This window comes from Procambarus clarkii, chromosome 24 (assembly GCF_040958095.1).
Source record: "Procambarus clarkii isolate CNS0578487 chromosome 24, FALCON_Pclarkii_2.0, whole genome shotgun sequence".
Classification (NCBI taxonomy): Eukaryota; Metazoa; Arthropoda; class Malacostraca; order Decapoda; family Cambaridae; genus Procambarus; species Procambarus clarkii.
This window is the reverse complement of record NC_091173.1, coordinates 38,200,122-38,224,120: the sequence shown is the minus strand read 5'-3', so window position 1 is coordinate 38,224,120 and position 23,999 is coordinate 38,200,122. Positions and strand designations below refer to the sequence as shown.

General features: G+C 46.7%; 3 protein-coding genes across 3 annotated transcripts; all 3 read left to right on the top strand.

Annotated features, from left to right (window-relative positions):
* Positions 1-11,809: 11,809 nt before the first annotated feature.
* Positions 11,810-16,921, top strand: LOC138368029 (transcription factor SPT20 homolog). The gene is made up of 4 exons (XM_069330324.1): positions 11,810-11,882; positions 15,065-15,240; positions 15,546-15,798; positions 16,644-16,921. The coding sequence occupies exons 1-4, from the start codon at positions 11,810-11,812 to the stop codon at positions 16,919-16,921; spliced, it is 780 nt and encodes a 259-aa protein (XP_069186425.1).
* A 1,036-nt stretch (positions 16,922-17,957) lies between these two features.
* LOC138368028 (putative cyclin-dependent serine/threonine-protein kinase DDB_G0272797/DDB_G0274007) lies at positions 17,958-21,091 on the top strand. Its single transcript, XM_069330323.1, has 3 exons — positions 17,958-18,062; positions 20,211-20,444; positions 20,903-21,091. The coding sequence occupies exons 1-3, from the start codon at positions 17,958-17,960 to the stop codon at positions 21,089-21,091; spliced, it is 528 nt and encodes a 175-aa protein (XP_069186424.1).
* A 387-nt stretch (positions 21,092-21,478) lies between these two features.
* On the top strand, positions 21,479-23,999 carry LOC138368027 (octapeptide-repeat protein T2-like). Its single transcript, XM_069330322.1, has 2 exons — positions 21,479-21,877; positions 23,700-23,999. The coding sequence occupies exons 1-2, from the start codon at positions 21,479-21,481 to the stop codon at positions 23,997-23,999; spliced, it is 699 nt and encodes a 232-aa protein (XP_069186423.1).

Here is a 23,999-nt window from a genome sequence, read left to right as displayed (position 1 = left end):
AACGCCTTCCACCAAGGTCAAACTTGTCTACGGTTTACACACGGTACAACACAGTACATCACAGTACAACACAGTACATCCTTGCCACTCACGGCAAAACTTGTAAATGACTTCCCTCAGTAAATTATCCACCAATAATTCACACTTTACCACAACACAACAGTAAAATTTAAAACCAAGGGAAATCTCCCTGTTACCACTTTTCACTGCTGACAAAGGGAATCAAATTACAGGAATACATACGCGGCACATAGAAAAAAATAGAAGCAAATAACTCACTTTACTCTACCTCAGAATGTGTCACTAGGTGTCTTCACACACGTCATAAATCACAGTTGGGCCCAACCTCAACTTGATGGCGGCAAACAGGGTAGACTCACACGTCTCCAATTCCCATTCACCTCACCAGGTGGTCACAGGGACAGAGGACAGACGGAACACTGGGGGCGAACCCAGCTTCAGAGTTTTATTACCCAAACGGAAACAGTGTACGTACATCAATCATGTGGGCCCGCAACCTTCTCGCACTCACACATACACTTCAATCACACTCCCACTGCTGCTGCTGGATGATGACGTAGGCGTCCTCACTTCCTACACGTGGTCAGGTGGAGCACAGGGTCCTAGACCACGGGGTTAGCTCCACACACAGAGACCAGGGTGGCGCAGACACACACCAGCTTAGGCAGGCCAGGATGCGCGCACAACAGCAGGGATGCGGTACCACGCCCTTCCACTTAAACAGTACCCCAGGATACGACGGTACACGAGACCCGAGACGGAGTCCTTCACTGTTCCTCAGAATTAAAACTTTTAAGGTTTCTCTCATAACACTGAAACCTTCTCTAGCACGTCTCACAGCAGTATCTTCAAACACAGATACGATAGACGGCGAATGTCATTTTCGTAGCCCGATAATTAACGCCTCACTCAGTCCAGTTCCTCTAAGATGGCGTCCCACAATTACGCGGCTAGATGACAAGTTCACACGGTTTGGTACAAGCCCCTTTCCGATTACCGGATTCTTACGCACGGCACACGGAAAGATAGCAAGATGATAGGCGTGACTTTAGTCACGTTGCAGGCGGTATTTCCCGATGCTTGGCCTAGCACGGGAAATGCGACCACCCCAAGCAACGTCCTAGGTAAGAATGTCTTTTCCCGCCAACTCTATGCCTGGGGTACCATGTGGTACCCCTCAGCGTCTTGGCCAATCACGGTTCAGCATTCCTGAGGCCCGAGAGCCTTAGCCAATGGCGCACCTGCCCCATGACGCTACCCCCTCTCACACGAGGTGGACACGTGATAGGGGGGGTGGTCTACGCCGTTAACCCCCCATACCTCCCTCTCTACACTTGACTTGTACAAAATTTCCCTGAAATCAACTCCCTCCTGTAATTTCCTACACAGACCTGATACAGCAATCAGAATGACATCAATGGCTAGCAAATGTCATGGGCTGTCCAACGACACCCAACACGACTGTGGAAAAGTTATATTCAGAAAGTTGAATCACGGTGCACATCACTGGTGCACTGCAATTTCGTACTTAATTCAGTGCACGAGAGAGCAGGAAAAATATGTCCCCTGACACCCTGTCTCTTTGAGTCAGAAGCAGAAACCTGGCTCCTCTTCTTTCTCCTCCCTGGTAGGTAAGAATGCTTCGCTTTCTTCTTCACCCCCTATCTCTGATTCTATCGTTCCTTCCCCTCCTGCTTCGGTGATGGAGCCCCCTGTTCCTACTGTGGGGTTTCTTTAGCTCCCGGTTCCATCTTGGTTACTGCCCTTGCTGAGGTGTGCTCCCCCCTTTTTGCCCCTCCTCCTTCTCCTCCTCTAGACCCTGCTCGTCCACCTCTGGTCTCTCCTCCTGCTTCTTTCCCTTCTTTACTCAGTTTACCCATGCCCCCTAACCCTGACTTCGCTGACCCTGATCCTGACCCTGTACTTCTTAAACGTGCTGTGTTCCTTTTTCACCTATGTTTCTTCTTTGTTCTCTGTTGCTCTCCTCTCTCTTTTTGCCGATGTCTGTTCTTCAATGGAACATCCGTGGATATTACGCCAATTTCCTTGACCTCCAACTTCTAATTTCATAGTTTTCGCACCTTTGTGTCTGTCTCCAGGAGCCGATTCTTGGTGCTCGTCCTGGTCGCTTCCGTGGCTATTCTTTTCTCTCCCCCCCCTTCCCCCCAAGCTGATGCTGGGGCCCATATTTCTTATGCTGTCTTGGTTCGCTCAGATGTTCCCTTTGTCCCCTTACTTTTTTCCTCGCCTCTCCACTGTTCTGCTGCCCATGTCTTTGTGTGTAGATGGTACACGGTTTGTTCCATTTATCTCCCCCCCACTTTCTCTTCCCGATCTTAAACACCTCCTAGACTCCTTGCCGGAGCCTGTGCTCCTGCTGGGTGATTTCAATTGTCATCATGGCCTTTGGGGTGATGTGCTGACAAACACCCGGGGTCGCCTCCTTGAACCTTTCATCCTCTCTTCTTCCCTGCCCCTTCTTAATTCTGGTGAGCCCACTTATTTGGACTCTCCTACTCGCTCCCTTTCCTGTCTGGATCTTTCTCTGTGCTCGTCATCCCTTTCCTTAGATTTCGGGTAGTGCGTCCTTAATGACCTCCATGGCAGTGACCATTTTCCTATCCTTGTTACTTTTTTTCTCTTTTCAGCCTCCTCTCTCCTTCTCTAGGTGGCGGTTTGCCGAGGCTTACTGGCGCCTCTTTACTCTCCATGCTACTATTTCCGACCTCTCCATTCTGCCTCTCCCTTGCACCCTCCTTCTTTTTCATGACACTGTCTTTGACGCTGCCCTCTGCTCTACTCCTCGCTCTTCCTCTCGGGGAACGCGGAAGTGCGTTCCCTGGTAGAATGTGGACTGTGCTCAGGCTGTCCGCTGTAAGCGTGCAGCCTGGAAGAGACATCGCCGCCGACAGACGGTTGAGTCTTTTCTTTTGTTTCGGAAGGCGAGTGCGGTGGCCCGTAGGACCATCCGTGCAGCTAAACGTGTGTGAGGAGATGGTTCACCAGCTCACTTACAATAGTGCTCTTATGCCTGTGGGAGCCAGTACACTTGTTAAGTGCACTTGTTAAGTGGGCGGACTTAAGTTTGGTAACCAGCAACCGAAACATCTAGTGTTTGGGCTCATGTGAGAGCCCCAATCATCAGCAGTCCATAAATGTTACCCTGGCCGGGGTGGCATGTCTGTGGACAGTGCTAGAGCTGATAGCATCATCTCATTGTATGGCTTTGAGGCCAGACTCGATTTTGCACGGGAACGGCTAGGCCCAGGCGTGGGGTAAGCTGTGGGCCTCCCGCGCTCGCTAGCCACTTGTGTCGTTGTCATGGAGACAGCCGCCATCTTGGTAAACATCTTGAGCCGCCATGTTGGTCGGCCATCTTGGAGCTGCCCTAGGGGCTATGCTACACCGTCGCTGATTGGATGAGAGGGGTAGGCCGCTGTATGCCTTCCTCTCATTGGTTATTTCGAGAAGGACGTGGGGAGAGCCGGTGTAGCCTCATTCTGAATCCAGCTGCCACCTTGTCAAGACGCTCTCTGTACTCAATTCGGCCAAATTGAAGTATAGGGCGTCGTGGTGGCTGGACTACTCAACTGCTGATGCTTCCTGCTTCACGACAACGCCTGACGACACAGCCTGACGACAACGGTCGTCACAGAATCCAGCCGAAGTCGTCGCTTGGAGGGGTTTAAGACATTATTGTATGCAGGGGGTAGAGGTACAGTGATCTGGGATCGTGGGGGGAATGTGCATACGAGCAGCAACAGACTCGTAGATCCCATACCAGTGTTGATTAGACTTGCTAGTGCTCTGTAGCAGTTGATGGGAACGGGGAAATTCGTGTCAGTGTTAAGGCAAATTTCCTGTTTGTGTGAGACGCTATCGTTGTGCGCGTCACCTGGGTATGAACGCTTCACTTCACCGGGGAGTCGAGGGTGCGAACTCAGCCGTGTTGAGTGGGAGGGGTTCGAGTGTGCGCCAATTTTTCGAACAAATACTACCGCCGCTTACGCCACTTGGGACGAGCCAGCCACCTATAGCGGGGAGCCTGATGTATGGGAATGGAGTGTAAAGCCGGCAGTGTGAATGAGTAAGTACCTATGTGTGTATTTCTGGTGATTAGTAGTCTCTAAAGCTTGAATTCGAGGTCAAGTGTTCCGTCACATTGTCACACAGCACCTGTTCAGGTGGAGTGAATTGTGGGCGAGGAGATTAATCACCTGTGTTGTCATCTTGTCAGTCCAGAGGGACTTAAGTCTGGTGTACACAGACGTACAGTGTGTGTGTGTGTGGGTACACACGGGGAACAAAGTATACATAGATTAGCCAAGGACTGAGAGGATGTCCATGTAATAAGTATATTATTTCATTGTGGTAGTCATTTTGATCGTCCGTGGGACGGAATGATATCATTTCCATGTGTGGTCTTGCAGGTGTGGAATTCCAACACTGAGCACTCAGGTATGTGTAACGCCAGTGATTCCTGGCAATGATTATTGTGGAGTATACCACAGTGTGGATTTAATTTCTTGTATTGTTCCCAGGGCCGTGACAAGTGTGATTTATATAAATATATATTGTGGTTGCAGTATTAATTAACGTAATTTTGGTGAGTTTTGGTGAGTGACGTGGCTGTCTAGAGAGACCGCCACCGCTCTGTCGAGTAACGTAACTCTCGAGTGTTTATCGACATGCGTGATCGATAAATCACTCACCCATGTGATGTGATTTAAGGAGTGTGAGATTCTCCTTAGAGTTCCCAATAACGTTTGATAGCTGTAGGCTACATGTGTCAGCAGTAAATATATATATATATATATATATATATATATATATATATATATATATATATATATATATATATATATATATATATATATATATATATATATATATATATATATATATATATATATATATATATATATATATATATATATATATATATATATATATATATATTTACTGCTGACACATGTAGCCTAATATATTAATATAGCCTAATATATATTAATATATATTATATATATATATATATATTATTAAATATGACCGAAAAAGTAAGATTAATAATTCTAACACGAATTTTCTCAATCTTTCGTACATTTCTTTTCACTGTTGGAGGTAAATCAAAAATCAATTCTCCAAAATTCATTTTTATTTCTAGTCTGACGCGACACGAGCGCGTTTCGTAAAACTTATTACATTTTCAAAGACTTTAGTTCACAAATATACAACTGAATAGAACCTACGCATCTCCGATTTTATATCTACATTTGAGTGAGGTGGAAGGGGTGATGTGGCATTAACACAAGACAGAACAAGAGGTGGCATTAATAGGGTATTAATTTCATCAACACAAGACAGAACAAGAGGTGGTATTAATAGGGTATTAATTTCATCAACACAAGACAGAACACGAAACAATGGGTATTGAATAGAAGTGTTTGTAGAAAGCCTATTGGTCCATATTTCTTGATGCTTCTATATTAGAGCGGAGTCTAGAGGTGGGTAGAATATAGTTGTGCAATAATTGGCTGTTGATTGCTGGTGTTGACTTCTTGATGTGTAGTGCCTCGCAAACGTCAAGCCGCCTGCTATAGCTGTATCTATCGATGATTTCTGTGTTGTTTACTAGGATTTCTCTGGCGATGGTTTGGTTATGGGAAGAGATTATATGTTCCTTAATGGAGCCCTGTTGCAACAGGGCTCCATTAAGGAACATATAATCTCTTCCCATAACCAAACCATCGCCAGAGAAATCCTAGTAAACAACACAGAAATCATCGATAGATACAGCGATAGCAGGCGGCTTGACGTTTGCGAGGCACTACACATCAAGAAGTCAACACCAGCAATCAACAGCCAATTATTGCACAACTATATTCTACCCACCTCAAGACTCCGCTCCAATATAGAAGCATCAAGAAATATGGACCAATAGGCTTTCTACAAACACTTCTATTCAATACCCATTGTTTCTGTTCTGTCTTGTGTTGATACTTTTAATACCCTATTAATATCCCCTCTTGTTCTGTCTTGTGTTAATGCCACATCACCCCTCCCACCTCACTCAAATGTAGATATAAAATCAGAGATACGTTCTAATCAGTTGTGTATTTGTGAAGTCTTTGAAAATGTAATAAGTTTTACGAAACGCGCCCGTGTCGCGTCAGACTAGAAATAAAAATGAATTTTGGAGAAGTGATTTTTGATTTACCTCCAACAGTGAAGCGTAATGTACGAAAGATTGAGAAAATTCGTGTTAGAATTATTAATCTTACTTTTTCGGTCATATTTAATAATATATGTCTACAGGAAAGACTGCTACCAAAATATACTAATATATATATATATATATATATATATATATATATATATATATATATATATATATATATATATATATATATATATATATATATATATATATATATATATATATATATATATATATATATATATATATATATATATATATATATATATAATATAATCGAAGTGTCAACAATCAGTACTGGTCAGAACAAACTCATTATGTCCACGATTAATGGACTTGCCGAAAAAGTCTCCCATTCAAACTATCACTAATAGAGTAACCTCATTCATCTTTGCCAACATACAAGGACTGAAAACAAGAACAAACAACAAAGTACAGTTCATAAATGGCCTCCTCACGGAGTCAAATGCAGTATTTGGAGCTTTCACAGAGACCCATGCAGGGGAATTGTTGGACAGTGAGATCTGGATTCCAGGATATAACCTATACAGGTGTGATAGGAAAATTAGGTCACATGGAGGAGTGGGTCTGTATATTAGGGAAGACCTTGTATGCTCGGAGCTCCTAAACGTTACAAATGAGGTGGTAGAGGTACTGGGATTAAAAATAGAGAAAATAAATTTAGTGATTATACTAATATACAAACCGCCAGATGCAACGGCTGAGGAATTCACAGAACAGATAAGCAAAATAGAGAATAGCCTTGATAATTTGGAGAACCCGATATCTGATATTATCTTCCTAGGTGACTTCAACTTGCCTAGTCTCAGGTGGAAAATAGCAAACAATAATATTATACCAGGAAATCTATCAGGACCTAACCAACCACAGATTAGAGAACTACTTAGATTCTGTGACAAATTTTCACTCAATCAGCAGATATCGGAGCCAACGAGAAATGAAAATATTCTAGATCTGGTCTTTACGAACAATGAAGACATTATCAGAGACATTACGATATCAGATACCACATACTCAGATCACAAACTCATTGAAGTGCAAACTACCATCAATACTCAGAATAGACCTAAAACGTTGATAAAGCGAGAGGGGCTATTCAGCAAATTCAATTTTAATAATAAAAGGATAGACTGGGAGATAATAAACAGGGAACTTACAAACATTCCATGGGGAACTGTTCTAAATAATACAAGTCCTACAGAAGGAATAGAAAAACTGACTTCAGAAGCGTATCAAGTCTGTCTGAAACATGTTCCTTTGAGGAAAGCCAGAAAGAGATCTAACGTAGAAAGAGAACGCAGACGACACTATAAACGCAGGAAAAAAATAACGGAACTGCTTATGCAGACACGAATTTCCCGTCAAAGAAGGAATAATTTAAATAGGGAGATTGAAGAAATCGAGCGGAAATTGAAACACTCATATGAACTGAAGAAAGGCAGTTAGAACAGAAAGCAATTCAGGAAATAAAGAAAAATCCAAAATATTTCTTCTCATATGCGAAATCAAAAGCAAAAACCACTGCCAGTATTGGACCTATTCGTACAAGTGAAGGTTCATACACGGAGGATGACAAAGAAATTAGTGAAATCCTAAAAAAGCAGTATGAGGACATGTTTAGCACTCCAATAAACAACATAAAGGTGGAAGATCCAGACAATTTCTTTATGCGGGATATTCAAACCCCTGTAAATATAACTGATATAAATACGAGCGCACTAAATTTTGAAAAAGAAATTGAAAACATGCCCATGCACTCGGCCCCAGGTCCAGACTCATGGAATTCAATATTTATAAAGAAATGCAAAGTGCCGGTAGCACAGGCACTCAGTATAGTGTGGAGGAAGAGCTTGGACACGGGGGAGATACCAGATGCACTTAAAGTAGCAGACATAGCCCCTCTACACAAGGGAGGGAGCAAAGCATTGGCAAAAAATTATAGACTAGTTGCACTAACATCGCACATCATAAAAGTATTTGAGAGAGTGATTAGGAGTCAGGTCACCAATTTCATGGAGACCAATGACCTTCACAACCCAGGCCAACATGGATTTCGAGCGGGAAGATCGTGCCTCTCACAGCTACTTGAGCACTACGACAAAGTCACTGAGGCATTAGAAGAGAAACAGAATGCTGATGTGATATACACGGACTTCGCAAAGGCTTTCGATAAATGTGACCATGGCGTGATAGCACACAAAAGGAAGTCAATGGGAATAACCGGTAAAGTAGGACGCTGGATACTCAGTTTTCTGTCAAACAGGACTCAGCGAGTAACTGTCAACCATATAAAATCTAGTCCAAGTGCAGTGAAAAGCTCTGTACCTCAGGGTACAGTCCTTGCACCGCTGCTTTTCCTTATTCTCATATCAGATATAGACAAAAATACAAGTCACAGCTTCGTATCATCCTTTGCAGATGACACAAAAATCAGTATGAAAATTACCTCGGCTGAGGACATTGAAAAACTTCAAGCTGATATTAATAAAGTTTTCGACTGGGCATCAGAAAATAACATGATGTTTAACAGTGATAAATTCCAGGTACTCAGGTACGGTAAAAATGAGGACCTTAAACATAATACAGAGTACAAAACACAATCAAATGTACCCATAGTAGGAAAACAGCATGTAAAGGATTTGGGAATAATAATGTCTGACGACCTAACGTTTAAGGAGCATAACCAAGCAAATATTGCGACAGCCAGAAAAATGATAGGATGGATTACGAGAACTTTTAAATCCAGGGATCCCATCACAATGGTTGTACTCTTCAAGTCACTTGTGTTGTCCCGTTTTGAGTACTGCTCAGTACTCACTTCCCCCTTCAGAGCAGGAGAGATTGCTGAAATAGAGGGAATACAGAGAACATATACGGCACGCATAGATGCAATAAAGCACCTAAATTATTGGGATCGTCTCAAAGCCCTCCAAATGTACTCACTAGAAAGAAGACGAGAGAGATATCAAATAATATACACCTGGAAGATACTGGAGGGCCAAGTACCAAATCTACACAGTAAAATAACAACGTACTGGAGTGAACGACATGGAAGAAAATGTAGAATAGAACCAATGAAGAGCAGAGGTGCCATAGGCACAATCAGAAAACACTGTATAAACATCAGAGGTCCGCGGTTGTTCAACGTCCTCCCAGCAAGCATAAGAAATATTGCCGGAACAACCGTGGACATTTTCAAGAGGAAACTAGATTTATTCCTCCAAGGAGTGCCGGACCAACCGGGCTGTGGTGGGTATGTGGGCCTGCGGGCCGCTCCAAGCAACAGCCTGGTGGACCAAACTCTCACAAGTCGAGCCTGGCCTCGGGCCGGGCTTGGGGAGTAGAAGAACTCCCAGAACCCCATCAACCAGGTATCAACCAGGTCACGGTACCCAGTGTTATTGTGTTATTTACTGTGAGGTGATTGATATATATTGACCTATGTTCTAGGGGTCATTTACAGCAGTAAGTAAGTGTGTGCAGTATTCTAATAATTGGAAATTAGAGTACTTGCCGTGTGTGTTATTGCAAAGGGGGTTGTTATTTGATGGTGATTGTTGCTAGTGTTGAGCATCACCGTATGTGATTGCAGTTCAGTAAAGTCATTGTGGGGCAGTGTTCTAGAGGGTTCATGTCCTGTATGTTATTTTGCTAGGTTCTGCAGTATTGTCATTGCAACCGGATTGTAACGTAAATCACTGTGATTTGTTAGTGTGATTTGTCATTGTCGTGGGTGAACTCGGCTGTAGACGGGTACTTGGATACAAATATATTCTCCTGGTTATCTGGTAGGACATCGAAGTCCAGTATTCAGTGAGGTGATTGCGAGACAATTAATATAACGTAACCAAGGGAACGCCCATTGCTTTAAGAGAATTTGTTCTTTGACAATTTGAGTAACGTAGAATACGTTTGGGTTAATTTACTTTCCTGCAAGCAGCTACGGTAGTCTCAAGGAGCCTAGCCATCAGCCAGATAAGAATTAGAGTATTGTCTGTTGTAATTAACGGTCAGTGGGCCGGGTAATTGACGTGTTTCAGGAAGTCAAAGTAATTAACCTCGATCCTTGTTTGATCGACTCACACGAAGGCTACATTGTTCCATTAACGTAACGTCGTCATCTGCCCGGAAGTACCGGCACTTGATTGACTCGTGGGAGGAGTAGCGTCATTTTAGAATAACGTAAACGTGGGGCTAATTACTGTTATTAGCAGCCTGAATTGGTCTGAGTATGGAAGGCTTAGACGGAATTCATACCTTAATGTAAATTGCTGAGCCAGTGTGAAAGGTTGCGTATTTTAATTGTTTAATTATTGATCTTGAGGATAGTAATTAATTACTCTAAAGGTAATCACGAGTGATTACCGTTCTCTTGCACTTTGGACATTGTAAATCAGAGTTTACCATCGCTGAGTGATTAGTAACCGATTAACGTAAATTAACGTAACTAGTAAAGAGATTAGTCAGCTGTCTGGTAGTACAGGGATTAATGGGATTTTCTCACTGAATGCTCGACGGGTAGAGTGTTGTGTAATTTCCGCGTTACTAGTGACAGTTGTAAGAGTTATTAATTTAACGTAAATGTTACCTTGTTATTAACGTAAATGTTATTGTGTTATTAACGTAAATCAATTGTTATTGATTGTTGATCGTCCGTGGGACGGAGTGTTAACGTAAGGATTAATTTGAGGAAGGGTGCTGGAGTTGCCAGTGAACCCATTAGTTATTGTTGTCATTGAAAGACTACTGATTTGATTGCATTGCAACCGCTGTTGCAGGAGTAGACTGCACTGAGGCGTAGAACAGTTAGGAGGTTACTGGAGACGTATTTCAGAACCTACTGTGTCATTTGTTGTAATTGTGATTATAGATCTGTTAGTTCTTGTTTCTTGTTGATTCCTCTGTGTTCACGCTTATGTTCGAGTTAGTTCATTATGCAGTCCGAGGGGCTGGAGTCTAGCTGTCATTGATAGTGTCACAGGAAGGATTTCGAGTAACGTCATTGACATTTCTTTTGTTTTGTTGTAGTAGTTAGTACTTTATTGAATAAACTAAGTTGTTATGGTTAACACTGTCTTTTCGTTACACCCCCACACATTATTATTGTTATGCAAATGTTCTTCACACTCGACTAATAAAATTGAGACTAATTTTGTGAGCTTTGGATCAAATATACGGCACCACACAACAATAAATTATTGTTGTGAGAGCCCGTGACCTACTCGTTAGATTCGCTTCGGCGATTGGCGATGGTCGGCGGCCTAAGTGGGGGGGATTTCAATTTTCATTGGGGTCTCGGCGTTTGCTCGCGCCTAGTCAATTGTTCATACATGGTCCCAAAGTGAGGAATGAGCTGTTTACTACACTGGTTTGTTAGCTGAGCAAGTCCTTCCTCAGGCGACCTAGTTGAATACCACGACAGGAATAAAGGTTAAAGAATAAAGAAAATTCTTAGAAATTTTCAGAGCTAAAATTCCTTATACCAATTTCAATTTATTCCAAAACTTCTCACAAGTTTACAAACTCAAACTCTCACAACGTGCTTGCTGGATGTCTTATGTCTCCAACGTTACGTCCGAAACTCCTCTACCACTAGTCTGGAAGCGTATCTGCAAGATTGCAGGTAAGTTCGTTCCCGATGTCTCGCCTGTTCTTTGCCTCCATGGTGCTCTTGTGGCGGACCCGTTGCATGTCGCGACCGAACTGGGTTCCCATTTTTCATCCGTTCTGGTTCTCATCTTTCCCAATCCTTCCTTCTTCATAAGCCTATTCTTGAATCTCGTCTTTTAAATTTCTGTACTTATCTTCGCCTTCCCTATAATGATCCCTTCTCTCTCTCTCTCTGAGCTTCAGTCTGCCTTAGCCCTTTGCGGTTCTACGGCGGCGGGAAATGCTTCGTCATCTCCCTCCGTGCACGTCTCAGTATTTACTGAATCAGTACAATCGGGTCTGGGAGTCCTCGTCAGTCCCTGAAGACTGGCTCGATGCTGTTGTCCTCCCGGTTCGGAAACCAGGGTCTCTCGGGTCATCCCCCAAGGACTTCCGCCCTATTGCCCTCACGAGTTGTGTCGGCAAGCTCTTTGAACATATGGTTAACGTTCGTTTGATGTGGTTCTTAGAACACTATCACCACCTCTCTCCTTCTCAATTTGGTTTTCGCAAGTGCTGCAGCACAACGGATGTCCTGGTGAGCTTGGAGGTCTATATTCGTACTGCTTTTGCTGCGAAGACCTCCATCGTTCCCATCCTTTTTTGACCTGGAAAAGGCTTACGACACTACTTGGCGGTATCATATTCTGTCTTAACTTGATTCCTTTGGCCTTCGTTGGAATCTCCCTCTCTTCCTCCAGAGTTTCCTCTCTCGTCGTTCCTTTCGTGTGCTGCTTGGTACCACTCTCTCTGCCCTTTTTCGGCAGTATGAGGGTGTACCCCACACAGGGTAGTGTTCTGAGCACTGCTCTTTTTCTAGTTGCCCTCAACTGTCTTCTTTCCTCGCTTCCTTCTGGCGTCTTCTCTGCTCTCTGTGTTGATGATCTTACCCTTTGCTGTCAGGGTGGTGATTCGCCTTTTCTTCAACGGCGGCTTCAACTTGCGAATGATGCCATGTCGTCTTGGGTCACCGATCATGGCTTCAAGTTCTCTACGTCTAAGACTTGTGCCATGACTTTTACTCGGAAGCATGTAGTTCTTCGTCCCACTTTGTCACTTTATGGTCTATAAACGTTTATAAACGAATCCTATAAGGGTTTATAAACGAATCCCTTGTGTACAGGGATTCGTTTGTCGTGGTCAGCCCATATCTCCGAGTTGAATGCTCTAAGGCCCTTAACCTCATTAATGTTTTGTCCATACTTCCTGGGGAGCAGATAGGCGCACACTCCTCCATTTGCACTCCTTTCTCGTCCTGTCTAAACTCGATTATGGTTGCCCCTCATGTTCTGCTTCTCCTTCCACTCTTTGCTGTCTTGATGCTTTGCACTATACTGGGTTGCGTCTCAGCTCTGGTGCCTTTCGCTCGACTCCCGCCCTCAGTTTGTATGTTGACACTGGCTTCCTCTCTCTTCAGGACCGCCGTGATTGCTACTGTCTTCGCTATCTTGCGCGGTCCTTACAACATCCTTCCTCTCGCCTCTGTCGTGCTTTAACTTTTACCCCTCCTGCGGTTCCTGTTCCTCTTCATCGTCTCCCTCTTTCTGTCCGGTTATCTCGCTTACAGGATTCTCTTTCTGTTCATATTTCTAATGTTTCTCCTTGTATTGTTCCTTCCTTGCCTCCGTGGAGAGTCCCCCTTCCCAAGTTTTGTACGTCCTTGACTCGTATCACTAAAACCTTTACCTCTCCTTTGATTCTGAAACGCCTCTTCCTTGAGCACTTTTCTTTGCACTCCCACTCTACTTCCATCTTCAGCGATGGGTCTAAGTCTGCGGACGGTGTGGGCTAGTCTGTTGTTTTTCCAGACTGCACTTATATGTGTCGCCTCCCTTCGGAGGCTAGCGTCTTCGCAGCAGAACTTTATGCTATTCTCTATGCTCTCTGTCTCTTGCTTTCTCATTGTCATTCCTCCATTGTGGTTGTAGTTGACTCTCGTAGTGCCCTCATGGCTCTAGAGTCCTTTAATCCTGTCCATCCGGTGGTCGTTGAGATTCAACATTGGCTGTTTCTTATTTCTAGTAAATTTAAATCAGTAGAGTTTTGCTGGATTCCCAGCCATATTGGTGTTTCTTTAAATGAGCGTGCGGATGCTGCCGCTAGGGATGCTATCCATTCTTGTCCCATCTCCCGTAAAGGTATTCCTTATTCAGACTTTTATCCTGTTATTCATTCCTCCATCCTTGCCCGTTGGCAGGGTTGTTGGTCGTTCGTAGTTAGTAACAAGCTGCGTACTCTCAAACGTAGTGTCCCCCCGTGGCCGTCCTCCTACCACCGTAACCGGTGGTTGGAAACTGCTTTGGCAAGGCTGCGAATTGGCCATACTCGCTTAACCCGCGGTCACTTAATGGAGCGCCGCCCTGCTCCTTATTGTCCAAATTGCGTTGTCTCTCTTACAGTTGTGCATATCCTTATTGAATGTCCTGATTTCCAGGACGAGCGTGTGTCTTGCTTTCCGACCGCCCTCGCGGTCACTTGTCCCTCGATAGACTTCTAGGCGAATCGGATACTTTTGATATCGTTCGCCTTATGCGTTTTTATTCTCGAATTGACATTCTTGGTGATATTTAGAGCCCTCTGATTATTTTGCACTTTGATGGTGCTACATAGCCTTCCCGGTTTGGTGTATTCTTCTGATAATTACCTTACCATACTATCTCACTGACCTCTTAATTTATGGTCAGGTAAGCAGGATAACTCTCATCAGGTAGACTCGTTCCTCCAGGCTACCTGGGTTCATAACAGTGCGAGGGCGTTCTCCCGAATGGAAGGGTTAGTGGCCAGCCATGCACCTGGAGATATCTTGGTACTACGTCGGGTACTGAAAGAAATATTCCTTCGTGGGAGCTGTTTTGTATTGAGTGAATTTTCCAATAGCATTCAATTGCTTAGTCGGTCCTCAGAAGTTATTCTGGGTCGAGTTATGCTTAGGGGATCTTCTGCGTCCATAAATAAAAATTACAGTGGGCTGAAAAGTTTGTGCCCGTTCAGTCACATCTCCATTGGGTCTAAATTTACTGTTGGAAAAATGCTCAGCGAATTGTTCTATCATACAACTCTGGCCATAACGCAAGGTAGCATCTGTTCAATTAGCCAAAGAGCTCATTCTTGAAGGTCTGATGTGCCAAAAGTTGAACTCTCCGCCCAATTGAGAAGTTCTTCCTCGTATTCTTGGTGGACCTGAGCAAACTTCATCACAGCCAGGTACAACACCTCCCCAGAACATCGTTACAGTTTCCTCATCATTCAAGTGTAAGCCATTGTTGGGTCCTGGTCTTGTAGGCAGTCGTAACCTTCGCACCTCGTTTCCCTTCGAACATCACCTTAACTGGGTGAGTGACGTGGCAGTTGACCAGTCATTTTCGAAGGCATACGACATAAACGCCAATAGAAAGTCACCCAATCCGACTTTTCGTCAATTTACAACTCCAGGGGTGGAAATCTAAAGGATTGCTACTACTGTCGACGGTTGAACCCCCCTCCTGGAGTCCATGGAGTCATTTGAACCTAATACTGCGAGAACTGGATCTTACCCAACATGACGAGAAAATGAAACAATTTACTTGAAAACTACTTTTAGGACTCTAATAAGAAATAACAAAATATGAAAATTAGCAATGTTCAAAGCCAGGAATAGCAAAATGAGAAGCAGCAGAATGACGAACAGCAGACCGAGGAATATCAGCACGAGGAACAGCAGACCGAGGAATATCAGCACGAGGAACAGCAGACCGAGGAATATCAGCACGAGGAACAGCAGACCGAGGAATATCAGCACGAGGAACAGCAGACCGAGGAATATCAGCACGAGGAACAGCAAACCGAGAAACAGCAGAACGGGGAACAGCGGGCTGAGGAGCATCAGACCAAGGAACCGCAGACCGAGGAACGTCAGACCATGGACCAGCAGACCGAGGAACAGTAGACCGGGGAAAAGCAGACCGAGGAACAGCAGACCGAGGAACAGCAGCATTACAACAGCGGACCGAGGATCAGCAGATCGAGGAACAGCAGACCTAGGATCAGTAGATCGAGGAACAGCAGACCTAGGAAGAGCAGACCGAGGAAGAGCAGACGGTGAAACAGGAGACTAACGAACAAAGGGAAGAGGAACAGCAGACTAAGGTACAGCAGACAGAGGAACATAAGACCGGGGAACAGCAAACCCAGGAACAGTAGACCGAGGAACATCAGGACGGGGAACAGCAGACCGAGGAACAGCAGACCGAGGAACAGCAGACCGAGGAACATCAGGACGAGGAACAGCAGACCGAGGAACATCAGACAAAGGAGCAGAAGACCGTTCCTGAGGAACAGAACAGAAGACTGAGGAACAGCAGACCGAGAAACAGGAGATCGAGGAACAGCAGAATTAGGAACAGTAGACCGAGGAACATCAGAGCGGGGAAAATCAGCCCGAGGAACAGCAGACCGACGAACAGTGGACCGAGGAAATCAGACCGAGAAACAGTAGACCGAGGAACAGCAGACCGAGGAACAGCAGACCAGGGAACAGCAGACCGTGGAACAGCAGACCGAGGACCAATAGACCGACGAACCGCAGACCGAGGAATAGGAAACCGAGAAACAGCAGAACGAGGAACGAAAGACCGAGAGACAGCAGACAGAGAAACAACAGGGTGACGAACAGCAGACCGAGGAACAGCAGAGCGAGGAACAGACACCGAGGAACAGCAGACAGAGGAACAGTAGACCAATGAACAGCAGATCAAAGAACAACTGACCAAGGATGAGCAGCCCGAGGAACAGCAGACCGAGGAACAACTGACCGATGAACAGCAGACCGAGGAACAGCTGACCGAGGAACAGCAGACCGCGGATCTGCAGACCGAGGAACAGCAGCCCGAGGAACAGCAGACCGCGGATCTGCAGACCGAGGAACAACAGACCGATGAACAGCAGACCGAGGAACAGCAGAGCGAGGAACAGACACCGAGGAACAGCAGACAGAGGAACAGTAGACCAATGAACAGCAGATCAAAGAACAACTGACCAAGGATGAGCTGACCGAGGAACAGCAGACCGAGGAACAGCAGACCGTGGAACAGCAGACTGAGGAACAGCAGACCTGGGAGACATAGTTGGATAGTGGAGACACAAATGAGTGTCACAGAGGCCAAGAAAGTTTAGCAGTGTGAGAGTCTCGAACAAGCACCATTAGCAGGACCAGATGGCCATGGAAGCTAACTCCACACACAATATTATATGTATGCGAGGAAGAAAACGTGGAAATTGTGTCATTGCTGAGGCTTAAGTGTTTAGAAGGTGGGACCGGGAGCCGAGCTCCTCCCTGCAAATACATATTGGTGAGAACATCGAGCTTAGCCCATCTAGATGAGCATATCTACATGAGTACATGTAGATGAATTCATCTATATCAGTACATCTGGACGAGTACATATAGGTGAGAATTTATAGATGAGTACATGGTAGGTAAGTACATGTAGTTGGGTACATCTTGAGAAGTACATCTATATGAGTACAACTAGATGAGTACATCTAGGAGAGAGCGTGTACATGAGTACATTTTGTAGATAGCATCTAGGTGAGTATATCTAGGAGAGGACACAGGCGTGGGCGAGCACCATCGATGACTAACCTTGGGGATCACCTCCAAACTGTCACTCTAGGAAACATTCAACACAGGCAGGTCGTCAAGCGCACAGGCAGGACGTAAGGTACACAGGCAGGTCGTAAGGCACACAAGAAAGTCGCCAAGAACACAGGCAGGTCGTCAGACACACAGGCAGGTCGTCAGGCACACAGGCAGGTCGTCAAGCGCACGGGCAGGTCGTCAATGACACAGGCACGATGGCAGACACACAGGCAGGCTGTCAGACACACAAGCAGGTCGTCAGCACACAGGCAGGTTGTCAGACACACAAGCAAGGCTGTCAGACATACAGCCAGTTTCTCAGACACACAGGCAGGTCGTCAGACACACAGACAGGTCGTCAGCCACATAGGCAGGTCGTCAAACACACAGGCAGGTCGTCAGACACACAGGCAGGTCGTCAGGCACACAAGCATGACGTCAGGCACACGGACAGGTCATCAGACACACAGGCAGGTCGTCAGACAAACAAGCAGGTCGTCAGACACACAAGTAGGTCGTCAGGCACACATGCAGCTCGTCAGTCACACAGGCAGGTCGTCAAGCACTCAGGCAGGTCGTCAGACTCACAGGAAGGTCGTCAGACACACAGGTAGGTTCTCAGACACACAGGCAGCCTGTCAGACACACAGGCAGGTTCCCAGACACACAGGCAGGTCGTCAGACATACAGGCAGGCTGTCAGACATACAGGCAGGCTTTCAGACACACAGGAAGGTTGTCAGACGCAGAGGCAGGTTGTCAGACACACAGGCAGGTTGTCAGGTACACAGGCAGGCTGTCAGACACACAGGCAGGCTGTCAGACTCACATGAAGGTTGTCAGACACACAGGCAGGCTGTCAGCGACACAGGTAGGTTCTCAGACACATAGGCAGGTCGTCATCCACACAGGCAGGTCGTCTGACACACAAGCAGGTCGCCTGACACACAGGCAGGTCGCCTGACACACTGGCAGGTCGTCAGACACACAGGCAGGTCGTCGGGCATACAGGCAGGTCGTAAGACAATCAGGCAGGTCGTTAGACACAAAAACAGGTCGTCAAACACAAAGACAGGTCGTCAGACACACAGGCAGGTCGTCAGGCGCGGCACACAGGCAAGTCGTCTGACACACAGGAAGGTCGTCAAGCACGTCGTCAGACACACAGGCAGGTCGTCAGACACACAGGCGGCAGGTCGTCAGACACACAGGCGGCAGGTCGTCATACACACAGGCAGGTCGTCACACACACACAGGCAGGTCGTCAGACACACAGGCAGGTCGTCAGACACACAGGCAGTTCGTCAGACAAACAGGCAGGTCGTCAGACTCAAAGGCAGGTCATAAGACACACAGGTACGACGTCAGCAACACAGGCAGGTCGTCAGACACAGAAGCAGGTCGTCAGCCAAACAGGCAGGTCGTCAGGCACGTCGTCAGACACACTGGCAGGTCGTCGGACACACAGGCATGCTGTGACACACACATGAGGTTGTCAGACACACAGTCAGGCTGTCAGACACACAAGCAGGCTGTCAGACACACAGGCAGGTTGTCAGACACACAGGCAGGCTGTCAGACACACATGAAGGTTGTCAGACACACAGGCAGGCTATCAGTGACACAGGTATGTTCTCAGAAACATAGGCAGGTCGTCAGCCACACAAGCAGGTCGTCTGACACACAAGCAGGTCGCCTGACACACAGGCAGGTCGTCAGACACACAGGCAGGTTGTCAGACACACAGGCAGGCTGTCAGACACACAGGAAGGTCGCCTAACACACAGGCAAGTCGTCAGACACACAAGCAGGTCGTCAGACATACAGGCAGGTCGTCAGCCACATTGGCAGGTCGTCAAGCACACAGGTAGGTCGTCAGACACACAGGCAGGTCGTCAGACACACTGGCAGGTCGTCAGACACACTGGCAGGTCGTCAGACACACTGGCAGGTCGTCAGACACACAGGCAGGTCGTCAGACACACAGGCAGGTCGTCAGACACACAGGCAGGTCGTCAGCCACATTGGCAGGTCGTCAGGCACACAGGTAGGTCGTCAGGGACAAACTAAACTCTCTATAACAACTCACACTCGCAATCAGGTAAATTTGGCAAAGTCTCTCAGATTTCAGAAGAAGTGAAATATAATTCTCGTGGTGGGAGAGATAATTAAGATCACAATGGTTTAATTTGCATATTGCAAAATGTCAAACAGATTACACCAAATAACACACACACAACACGAAGGTGTGCTTGTCCACTGAGCCTCAAGTACCTGGTGTCCTTGCTCGCCTCCAATATACTTCCCGGCGAGCAAGTGTATTGCTCCCTATTTTGTATACTAGAAGTCGAACAAGTGTAAGTGTTCTCATACAGTATACTTGGAGGCGAACATGTGTAGGTCTTCTCATACAGTATACTTGGAGGCGAGAAAGTGTATGTATTCTCATACCGACAAACCGTAGACCGAGAAACAGCAGACCGTCGAACAGCAGACCTAGGAACATCAGACCGATGAACTGCAGACCTAGGAACAGCAGACTGAAGAACAGCAGACCGAGGAGCAGCTCGACGAGGAACAGCAGACAGAGGAACAAAAGGACGGGGAACAGCAGACCGAGGTACATCACACGATGGACCAGCAAACAGAGGAATAGCAGACCGAGAAACAGCAGCATTAGGGACAGCAGACCGAGGAACAGCAGACCGAGGATCAGCAGATCGAGGAACTACAGACCTTTGAAGAGCAGACCAAGATAGAGCAGACCGTGAAACAAGAGACCGAGGAACAACGGGAAGAGGAACAGAAGACTAAGGTACAGCAAACCGAGAAGCAGCAGACCGAGGAACAGAAAGACAAGGCACTGATGACCGAGGAACAGAAAGACAAGGCACTGATGACCGAGGAACAGAAAGACAAGGCACTGATGACCGAGGATCAACAGACCTAGGAAGAGCAGACCGAGGAACTGCAGACTAAGGTACAGCAGACCGAGGAACAGCAGACTAAGGTACATCAGACCGAGGAACAGCAGACCGTGGAACATATGATTGGGGTACAGCAGACCGAGGAACAGTGGACTGAGGAACAGCAGACCGACGAACAGTAGACCGAGGAACAGCAGAGCAAAGAACAGTAAACAGAGGAAAGCAGACCGACGAACAGTAAACCGAGGAACAGCAGACTGAGGAACAGCAGACTGAGGAACAGCAGACTGAGGAACAGCAGACTGAGGAACAGCAGACCGAGAAACAACAGGACGTAGAAAAGCAGACCGAGGAACAACAGACCGAGGAACAGCACCCCGAGGAACAGCAAATCGAGGAACAGCAGTTCGAGGAACAGCAGACCAAGGAACAGCAGACCGAATAACAGCAGACTGAGGAACAGCAGACCGAGAAACAACAGGACGTCGAAAAGCAGACCGAGGAACAACAGACCGAGGAACAGCACCCCGAGGAACAGCAAATCGAGAAACAGCAGTTCGAGGAACAGCAGACCAAGGAACAGCAGACCAAGGAACAGCAGACCGAGGAACAGCAGACCAAGGAACAGCAGACTGATTAACAGCAGATCAAGGAACAGCAGACCGAGGAACAGCAGACCGAGGAACATCAGACCGAGGAACAGCAGACCTGGGAGACATAGTTGGATAGTGGAGACACAAATGAGTGTCACAGAGGCCAAGAAAGTTTAGCAGTGTGAGAGCCTCGAACAAGCACCATTAGCAGGACCAGATGGCCATGAAAGCTAACTCCACACACAATATTATATGTATGCGAGGAAGAAAACGTGGAAATTGTGTCATTGCTGAGGATTAAGTGTTTAGAAGGTGGGACCGGGAGCCGAGCTCCTCCCTGCAGATATGTGTAGTGAGTACATCTAGATGTTGATCTAGGTGAGAACATCTACTTGAGTCCATCTTGATAAGTACATCAAGGTTTTTACACCTAGATGAGTACATCTAGGAGAGGACACAGACGTGGGCGAGCACCATCGCTGACCAACCTCCGGGATCCACCTCAAACCTGTCACACTAGGAAACATTTCACACAGGCAGGTCGTCAAGAGCAGAGGCAAGTCGTCAAGCACACTAGCAAGTCGTCAAGAAAACAGGCAGGTCGTCAGAGACACAGACAGGTCGTCAGGCACACAGACAGGTCGTCAGACGCACAACGAGGTCGTCAGACGCACAACGAGGTCGTCATACACACAGGCAGGTCGCTACGCATACAGGCAGGTCGTCAGACAAACAGGCAAGTCGTCAGACACAAAGACAGGTCGTCAGACACACAGGCAGGTCGTCAGGCACGGCACACAGGCAGGTCGTCAGACACACAGGAAGGTCGTCAGGTACGTCGTCATCCACAAAGGCAGGTCGTCAGGCACGTCGTCAGACACACAGGCGGCAGGTCGTCAGACACACAGGCAGGTCGTCACACACAGGCGGCAGGTCGTCAGACACACAGGAAGGTCGTCGGACACACAGGCAAGCTGTCACACACACATGCAGGTTGTCAGACAAAAAGGCAGGCTGTCAGACACACAAGCAGGCTGTCAGACACACAGGCAGGTTGTCAGACACACAGGCAGGCTGTCAGACACACATGAAGGTTGTCAGACAAACGGGCAGGCTGTCAGCGACACAGGTAGGTTCTCAGACACATAGGCAGGTCGTCAGCCACACAGGCAGGTCGTATGACACACAAGCAGGTCGTCTGACACACAGGCAGGTTGTCAGACACACAGGCTGGCTGTCAGACACACATGAAGGTTGTCAGACACACAGGCAGGCTGTCAGCGACACAGGTAGGTTCTCAGACACATAGGCAGGTCGTCAGCCACACAGGCAGGTTGTCTGACACACAAGCAGGTCGCCTGACACACAGGCAGGTCGTCAGACACACAGGCAGGTCGTCAGACACACTGGCGGGTCGTCAGACACACAGGCAGGTCGTCTAACACACAGCAAGGTCGTCAGCCACATTGGCAGGTCGTCAGGCACACAGGCAGGTCGTCAGGCACAAACTAAACTCTCTATAACATCTCACACTCGCAATCAGGTAAATTTGGCAAAGTCTTTAAGATTTCAGAAGTGAAATATAATTCTCGTGGTGGCAGAGATAATTAAGATCACAATGGTTTAATTTGCAATTTGCAAAATGTAAAACAGATTACACCTAATAACACACACAAAACACGAAGGTGTGCTTGTCCAATGAGCCTCAAGTACCTGGTGTCCTTGCTCGCCTCCAATATACTTCCCGGCGAGCAAGTGTATTGCTTCTCATTTTGTATACTTGAAGTCGAACAAGTGTAAGTGTTCTCATACAATATACTTGGAAGAGAGAAAGTGTAGGTCTTCTCATACAGTATACTTGGAGGCGAGCAAGTGTAGGTATTCTCATACCGACAAACCGTAGACCGAGAAACAGCAGACCGTCGAACAGCAGACCGAGGAACATTAGACCGATGAACTGCAGACCTAGGAACAGCAGACTGAAGAACAGCAGACCGAGGAGCAGCTGGACGAGGAACAGCAGACAGAGGAACATTAGATGATGGACCAGCAAACAGAGGAATAGCAGACCGAGAAACAGCAGCATTAAGATCAGCAGACCAAGGAACAGCAGATCGAGGAATAGGAGACCTTTGAAGAGCAGACCGAGGAAGAGCAGACCGTGAAACAAGAGACCGACGAACAACGGGAAGAGGAACAGAAGACTAAGGTACAGCAAACCGAGAAGCAGCAGACCGAGACAAGAAAAAAAGACAAGGCACTGCAGACAGAGGATCAACAGACCTAGGAAGAGCAGACCGAGGAATAGCAGACCGAGGAACAGCAGACTAAGGTACAGCAGACCGAAGAACAGCAGACTAAGGTACAGCAGACCGAGGAACAGCAGACTAAGGTACAGCAGACCGAGGAACAGCAGACCGTTGAACATATGATTGGGGTACAGCAGACCGAGGAACAGTGGACTGAGGAACAGCAGACCGACGAACAGTAGACCGAGGAACAGTAGACCGAGAAACAGAAGACCGAAGAACAGTAAACAGAGGAAAGCAGACCGACGAACAGTAGACCGAGGAACAGCAGACTGAGGAACAGCAGACTGAAGAACAGCAGACTGAGGAACAGCAGACTGAAGAACAGCAGACTGAGGAATAGTAGACCAAGGAACAGCAGACTGAGGAACAGCAGACCGAGAAACAACAGAACATAGAAAGGCAGACCGAGGAACAGCAGACCGAGGAACAGCAAATCGAGGAACAGCAGTTCGAGGAACAGCAGACCAAGGAACAGGAGACCGAGGAACAGCACCTCGGGGAACATCAGACCAAGGAACAGCAGACCAAGGAACAGCAGACTGAGGAACAGCAGACCGAAGAACAGCAGACCGAGGAACATCAGACCGAGGAACAGCAGACCGAGGAACATCAGACCGAGGAACAGCAGACCGAGGAACAGTAG